We start from the raw sequence: 8,655 nt of genomic DNA on the forward strand, positions 1-8,655 counted from the left end.
GCACGTCTGCCGTGGCTTCAATCAACTCACACTGCACTGCTGCTGCTGTTGGCCACAAATGTTTGAAGGTGTGTATGTGTGATTGCGTGTGAGTGTGTGGGTGGGTGGGTGTGTGGTGAGAGAGAGAAACAGGAGACAGAGTTATGTGGGTCGCGCACAATGAGTGAGCCAAACGATTTTAAATTGATTAATGCATTTAGAAAATGACTTTTTTGTTCTTTTTAATCAAAATATATACACGGGAGATACGAAATACAAAGTATATGTCACGCATACATATCAAAGACATATGCAGATTGAAATGATATTATGTAAAAGAACATTATAAATCAATGTGATGTGGAAAAGGCCCCCTCCTCCCATCCACCGCCACAGCAGTCCCAAACTGGCATGTATAATTATATCTCTAGGTATATATATACAACTCATTTGTTCAGTTGAAATGAGAACGACAGTCACAGCGATGATGATGATGGTAGTGACCATGATGATGATAATGACTCAATTATGTCCATGTTCAGGTGAGAGGCGAGGGGGGGGTGATGGAGAGTGGGGTGGGACTCCTAAGTGACAGACATAGAGGATGTGGGGATTGGGGAGGGGGGTGCAGAGGAGACCTGTACTCCTTGGTGGCTTGTTCAAGAGCAAGCGTCGGTATTCACGGTCGTAGGAAAATCCTTTTCATTCTGGAATCGACCATGAGCACACACGCGTAACACTGAAAACGGAATCGCACTTTGCGGAAACGGAGTTGGTTGGGAACTATTAGGCAGCACACTAAAAATCAAATAACAGACTCGTCAATACGTTTTCTATTAACTCACTCAGTACGGCCAGTCCTCTCTTCTCCTCTACACAGACCCCTCGGATGTCCAGTGGGTGTCTGAATGACCCAACTTTTAGCTTCCGTCGTCAGAACTGTGATATTCTTTGTCAACATTCACCTCTTCAGTATAAGAGCCTTCTGCTTGCAATATTTTGATGATGGTAATTGGGATGAAACGCTGTTAACGTCGTCTCTTTCGCCGTTCGTATGGAGAGAGTTAACTAATTCATAATAATGTAACGGTTACTGTTGTTTTTTTTGTATTCTGTTATCACGAAAGTCCAAAACTCCATTGTAGAATGATGTTATATGGATATTTTAATGCTAAATGAAATGTGATTTGGATCGGACTGCCATGGAGTTCGGTCTTGTAGTTTGAGAGACGATTGAGAGATATCCACTGTTTTTGAGAATAATTTGTTTGAAATTAGCGTAAGCTTTGGTGATGGGATATACTATGTCATGATATGTATTCAAAACATTCTTCGATCATGGTGTAGTCCAGTGATGTATTGTGTAGAATTTTTTGTGTCCTTAAAATTAATTCTAAAAATCACGCGACAGCTCTCTGTCTCTCTGTGTCTGTCTCTGTCTGTCTGTCTGCCAGTGTGTGTGTGTGTGTGTGTGTGTGTGTGTGTGTGTGTGTGTGTGTGTGTGTGTGTGTGTTTCCAGCCCAGTTGGTATAAGACCCGACGCAGTTCTGAGTTACATTGCAAAATTCCACGACAAAATTACAAGTCTGCTTGTGGACTGCACATTTATTCACACCTACAAATGTAGACGTATTTAGAAGTGTGCGTGCGTACGTGCGTGCGTGTGTGTGTGCGCGCGCGCACCTACGTGTGCATGTGCGTGTGTTCCCCCACAGTGCAAGACAAACGCACCCACGATGTGTCATTTTCCACCAGGTCTGAAGAAAAGGTGACTACCTGTATGGAATCTGGAGAAGGGAGTGTGTTGGTGGTGATGACGATGATCGCTGATAATTACACTGTCTGTCTTGCGCGTGATCAACGCCTGCGCGGTCTGTAGGTGGACGCTGGGGGGGAGGGGGGGGGGTGGAAGCTTGGAGGGGGCCGGGGGAAGGGGGTGGAGGGGATTTATTTTAAGAGCAAACTGCATCTGTCGCTGCTCTGCGTGTCGTAATACGCGTCTGTACACGAGTTTCCGAGAAAAAACGACAGGGAGGGGGAGGGTGTGTGGGTGCGGGGGATATATATATATCACCATTAGAAAATGACCCTGAACAAAAAGATTGAGAGATGTTATTACAGAAACGTTTGTGCCCGTTTACGTAAAAGTGGATCCGTGAGAGTTTTGATGATGACATTTTACAGAAGAAGATGTGGGGGAGGTCGAGGGGGGAAGGGGGAGTAAGCACAGGGTTATGATTCCCGTCCCTCTTCCTCCTCCTCCTCCTCCATACACGAAGGATTTACCTGCTGACTGGTTGGAAAGGTTGAGGGGAAGGGGGTGGGTGAAGGTGAGGGACTCCGCGGGTTGGGGGTGGGGGTCGGGGGCGGAGGACGAGGACTAGGGTGTTGGACGGTTCAGCCAAGTCCCTCATTTTGTGGCCGAACATGCCTGGAATATCCAGTGGCTGATCGAGAGTCGTGAGGAAGAGCTTGGTGAGGTCTGCTTTGGCTGGATGTCAGTGGTGTTGAAAAGCTGGTTTGTCCGCTTCTCCTTTTGTCTTGTTTTCTGAAAGAAGGTTGGCACTGTGACAGGCAGTGAAAAGTTCTGGGAGGGAGGAGGGAGCAGAGAGAGAGAGAGGAGGGTGTTCAGGACAAGGGTGGTGTAGGGTGGAGTCCACTCACGTGCTGCCTTTCATCGGAAAAAAAAAGTATTACATTGACGACGATAATGATGTGATGTGCATTACGAAGACGGAGACGATGAAGAAAGTGTAATTGTGAAGAATTTTGGAGTGTGTTGATTTTTTTTTCTTTCTTTCTTTTTCTATCTCCTCTCCCTCTGTCTGTCTGTCTGTCTGCCTGTCTGTCTGTCTGTCTCTCTCTCTCTCTCTCTCTCTCTCTCTCTCTCTCTCTCTCTCTCTCTCTCACGCTGTCTTGTCTGGGTTCTGAAGATGCTATTTTTTCCGGAGAATGGTAAACAATGCCTCCAGTGTCTGTATTGCGAAAGTTTTGCCAGGCTTAAGTTTCGGTGATGATCATTTTCATACATTGATGATATACTGGACGAAGCAGATCGATTTCCCGACGAGAGAGAGAGTTGGTGTGGTGTCTGTGTACTTTCTTCCTTTCTTTTCTTCCTTCTTTTTTTTCTATTCTTTTAAAGTCTTTTTTATCATGCTGAGTTTTCAGGTAGACATTAGAATTGTTTGTCATTGTTCACATCATGGATGTATATATTGCCTGTTACAATTTTTGGTTGAAAGACATTCATTTCCCTATACTTTTCATGTGCTTTTTTTCTGCACAATACTTGACACGACTTCTTGTTGGTGGTCAAAGCGTCTCTCCCCTTCATTACATTTTTAATGAATTTACGTATTTGTTTGTCTTGTTGTCTTTTTTTTTTTACTTTAATGTTGATTTCCTAGGCTCTCCAGTCGTCATCAGCGCCTTGGGTTACGATGCGATGGGTTAGGCGGCTGCAGGATGTTTTTGTTTTGTTTTTTTTCTTTAGAGCAGATATGTTGTAGCGTATATGGACCTATCCAGACGCCTTCTCGAAAGTGAAACTTGTGATGATTGTTGGTGTGATTGCAGGTGGCGAGAATGGAGATGAAGCAGGTGGTGGCGGCGGTCCTGTGGTTGTGCTACCTGGTGGCTGTCACTGAGGCCGTCCTCTCCCAACGCAGTGAGTATAGTATGATTATGTGGTGTGTGTAGTTGGTTGTGGTGGTGGTGGTGTTGATGTTGTCGTTGTGGTGGTGGTGGTGGTGTTGGTGGTGGTGGTGATGATGTGGTTTGTGGTGGTGCTGCGTGTACTTCCACATCTGTCTGTCTCTCTGGGTTTTCTCTCTCTCTCTCTCTCTCTCTCTCTCTTTCTCTGTGTGTGTGTGTGTGTGTGTGTGTGTGTGTATACAGAGAATATTTTATATATATATATATGATATCATATTCTGTTAGATATATATATATATATATAGATATGATATCATATTCTGTTAGATATATATATATATCATATTCTGTTATATATATATATATATATATATATATATATATATATATATCTGTCTGTCTGTGGCTGCCTCTCTCTTCTTCTTCATCTTCTTCTTTTTCTTTTTCTTCTCCTCCTCCATCTTCTCCGTCTACTTCTTCTTCTCCTCCTTCTTTTTCTTCTCCCCTCCTGCTCCTGTTTCATCTCCTCTATTTTCTATCCTTCTGTTGTCATTTGTCTTTCATCTGTATGAATTTGTGGTGGAGGAAGGTGGTAGTGTGTGCGTGTGTGTGTGTGTGTGTGTGTGTGTGTGTGTGTGTGTGTCTTTGTCTGGTGTGTGTCTTTGCGAATTCTTTATAGAAATTAAGTATCGGATAGAAAATTTTCCTGTTTCTGTCTATGAATGAAGAAATTCATATAATGGTACTGTTCTCAAAGACGTCTTTCTCCATCCCTGCCTCTGTGTCTCTGTTGATCTGTATGGCTGTCTTTCTCTATTTTCTCTATATTTCTTTGCGCATATACGTTATTCTAAAGAGTGTGTTTGCGTTTATGTGTACAATTTCCATGTAGTCCTTTCCATGATTTGTAATGGATGTGATGCTTTGATTTTTTTTTCTTCTTTTTCTTCTTTTCTCGGTTTATGTTATGTGATGCTATTTGCAATTTATTTGTTTATATTTTCCCCCAATTTTCTCCTTTTGGGGGCTGGATGAAAAAAAAACATTGTTGCTTATTCTATTACCCTCAGAAATAAAATTTATTCATTCTCTCTCTCTCTCTCACACACACACACACACACACACACACACACACACACACACACACACACACACACGCACAGACACACGCACAGACGCACACACACACACACGCGCGTGCGCGCGCGCGCACAGACGCACGCACACACACACACACACACACACACACACACAGATAGACACGCACACACACGCGGTCATTGGAACGGATGCACTTGTGGAAGCATGGAGAGAGAAGGGTTGTGTCTAAACCTGACGGGCGGTGCGATCCTCTCCCAACACTGCGTTTAACCCTTTGACTACCGAGCCTGAGTGAAGTGAGGTCAGTGTGACGTGACAGACAGTGAAGAGCAGTTGGTATACGTTTTGGTAGGTTTCAGTGATGTGAAATTGTACTTGGTTTTGCCGAACAAATCTAAAAGCTATCCCCCCAAAAAAGTAGGGGAAAAAAGGACATTGAGGATGAGAACTTGACCTTGTAAGGGCCATGTTAGCTTCAGTGAGTTGACATCTCTTCACTGACGGAGGCATTGCGCGTCAGCAGCAATCAGAGGGTTAAGGCCTGCCCTTTGCTCGTAACACAGTATCGTCAATCACTTCAACAACAGAAGGTCGCGTGTTGACAGGGTGAGGGAGGTAGTTGTCCCCCTCCAGATACTTATCGCAAAAGCTACTGTGTCTGTTTTCACTCCCACCCCCACCACCCTATTAGCTGCGGTTTGTGTTGCGGGTGTACTCTGCGAGGCAAGATTTCGGGGTGTCAGCGTTTTTGTGGTTTCGTTTTTCGTTTCTGACTTCGCAAATTACGCGGGTTGGCCAGTTTGAAAGAACGGATAGGTCATTCGCATTGTGTTACGACCTTTGTATTATCACTCTCATTGCATTGCTCTCTCTCTCTCTCTCTCTCTCTCTCTCTCTCTTGCTCTCTCTCTTTGTCACTTTCTCTGTCCCTCTCTCACTCTGCATAGTTATGCTGGTGTCCTAGCTGTATATATACAAGCGAACGGAAGAGAAGAGGAGGATGTGGTTCAGACAAACCTCTCCCTCCCTGCCCCCTCAACCCCCACACCCTCACCATCCCTTCCCTTCGCTCTTTCCCCTGTCAACCTGATGATATATATAAAAAAAAATTTAAAAAACAACAAACAAACACATAATTTAGTTTTACATCCGTTATAAGCCTTCGCTCTGAAGGTCATGTCCATTTTCTTTTCTTTTCTGTATCACTGTTGCTGAGGTCTGTGTTTCAACAAATCACAACGGGGAGCAAAGGGTGGGACGGGGGATGGAGGGAGCTCACGAGATTGCCGAGTGTCATTCCAAAAATATGCCGGGATTAGAGTGAATTGATGTCAGTCCAAAACTGTGCCGGGGTTAGAGTGAATTGATGTCATTCCAAAAATATGCCGGGATAAAAGTGAATTCATGTCAGCACACGGGGTCACTTAACACCGACCGCGCACGCGCCCAAAGCGTCCACGTGACCACCAAAAGGGCGATAACTGAGCGCGAGTAACGCCCTTTAAAGGTAACATTGGAGGGATGGGGGTTGGTGATATGAGAGGTAGGGGGACGAGGCGGAGCAGAGGAGGGAGTGAAGGTGTGTGATGACTTGTTGAACATGTATAGTCAGGACCAACGCTTTCCTTCCTGTGGAATGTCTCAGTGTTTCCGTTGAAAGTTCACGGTGATTGTGTGATAAAGAAAAAAAAAAAGTTCGGTCTGGATCCATCTTTATGCACTTTAAAGCAAAGAGCTCTAGTCATGTATCTTGGCGTCCATTCTCTGTGGTGTCTTTATGTGCCTTGTCTGCTTCTGCTACCTCGATGCACACCACATGCATGCGCGCACGCGCATACACACACACACACATACATACATACACGCACACACATACACACACCACTGCACAAGTCATTTGTCATTTAAAAAGAAATTAATGAAGATTTTTGTATATTCCAATGAAGTTGCAGCAGAGCATAAGATTTTAATAAGAAAAAAAATCCGAATACATCCCTTCTGGCTCCTGCTATCAACAACTAAAATCGGAAAATGGAATCACGATATGAGCGATATGTCTTCAATACGATAATAGAAATATTCCAGAAATGTTGAACCAACTTTCTGTAAATCATACCTACAGCCTCGGCCTCCACTTTCATCAGACTTACCCTGATCGGAAGAGACAGAAGACACCATGTCGCGATGTGCTTTGAATGTTGGCGTGGCATTGTCAAAAGCGGTAGTCAGAATGTCACGCGAGACAAAGTGAGACGAAGACAAGTGGGCTGACCTTTGGCTGCCTGGTGGCCAGACTGGGTGGCCGCTTGTGACACGAGGTGAACACCCTCCGAGTATCGTGATCGTGATTGAAAAAGTGTTGGTTGCAATACACACGTGTCAAAGGTCAGGGGTCGATTCTGTTATGCTGTGAGGTGACGGAAGCAGGTGGATTTTGTGCGTGCGTGCGTACGTGTTTGTGTGTGTGTGTGTGTGTGTAGAAAAGGAGAGAGTTGGAAGAGCGATTGAGAATGTTCGTTCGTTCGTTCTTTAGTTTAACGTCTTTTCACTGTAAGTGATATTAGACGAGGGAAGGAAAAAAATCGAGTCGGAGGAGGGGGGGGGGATTACTTTGTACGCGTACGAGTAAGTGAAAGTGTGTGTGTGTGTGTGTGTGTGTGTGTGTGTGTGTGTGTGTGTGTGTGTGTGTGAAAATTATTGATTTTAAGTTTTGTTTAAAAAATAAACAAAAAAACCATAACAATATAACAAATTTCTAATGAAAAACTAACAACTTTACAGCGATCCAACTGGACTATTTAACAAGGAGTTGAAAAAGTCAAACATTAGCAATGGACTGCTGAAGATCGTCAACACTGAAGATGATTTCAGTTCAGGGATTTGAGACTTGAACATATCGCAAGTTGGTACATGATCGGCTGTTATGTGAGCACCACACTGAGAATGTGTGTGTGTGTGTGTGTGTGTGTGTGTGTGTGTGTGTGTGTGAGATAGACAGACAGGGAGTATGGGATGGAGAAGAATGCATGATGGAGAATGAAAGGGCAGTGAGAGATGTTGGGAGGGAGGGGGGTGTAGGGTTGGAAGGGTTTAATAGAACGCCTGTTTATAAGTTGAACATCATCTATGTGGCCAGCAGCTTTAAGAGATGAATCATTTGGTCTTTTTTTTCTTTTTTTTCATATAGTTACGACCATTTACAATACACTCCCATTGATTCTTCCTTTCCATTCCCCAGATAAACCATGCCATCGTTTCTACTACATCACGCCAGCACACACCCACACACACACACACACACACACACACACACACACACACAGCACATGCACACAGTCACGCACAAGAGTGGAGGAAAAACAAGATCGCGCAAGAAGTGGTTGTTTACTGCTGGTTTTATCGCCAACAGCTCAACACGATCTTGTCACGGTTGGGAGCGGGCCTGATGGGTAATGGCCTGAGGAATCGTTCATCATTCTCTATCTGTCTCTGTCTCTTTCTCTCTCTCTCTCTCTCTCTCTCTCTCTCTCCACACACACACACACACGCACACACACACACACACACACACACACACACACACACACACACACACACTTGGCTCTATTTTTCTGCATGTATGCCTGTCTGCCTCTGTCTCTGTGTCTATTTATCTGCCTGTATGCCTGCCTGCCTGTGCCTATTTGTCTGTCAGTGTGTCTCTCTGTCAGTATATTTCTGTCTCTCTGTCTGTCTGCCTGCCTGTGTCTATCTGTCAGTATGTCTGTCTGTCAGTTTGTCTGTCTGTCTCTCTCCCTGTCTCTGGCTGGCTGGCTGTCTGTCAGTATGTCTGTTTATCAGTATGTCTGTCTGTCCGCCCCCACCCCTCTCTCTTTCTCTTACCCCCCCCCCCCACCCCCATCCCCGTCTCTCTCTCTC

General features: G+C 44.7%; 1 protein-coding gene across 1 annotated transcript in view; it reads left to right on the forward strand.

Annotated features, from left to right (window-relative positions):
- The first annotated feature begins 507 nt into the window (after positions 1–507).
- The window catches only part of LOC143283468 (cubilin-like), a 210,814-nt gene continuing 202,666 nt past the window's right edge, over positions 508–8,655 (forward strand). Inside the window, exons 1-3 of the mRNA XM_076589709.1 lie at positions 508–521; positions 1,735–1,747; positions 3,559–3,649. Of these exons, the coding sequence (XP_076445824.1) occupies positions 508–521; positions 1,735–1,747; positions 3,559–3,649 (118 nt within the window). The remainder of the gene's footprint in view (positions 522–1,734; positions 1,748–3,558; positions 3,650–8,655) is intronic.

This window comes from Babylonia areolata, chromosome 6, assembly GCF_041734735.1.
Source record: "Babylonia areolata isolate BAREFJ2019XMU chromosome 6, ASM4173473v1, whole genome shotgun sequence".
NCBI classification, from domain to species: Eukaryota; Metazoa; Mollusca; class Gastropoda; order Neogastropoda; family Buccinidae; genus Babylonia; species Babylonia areolata.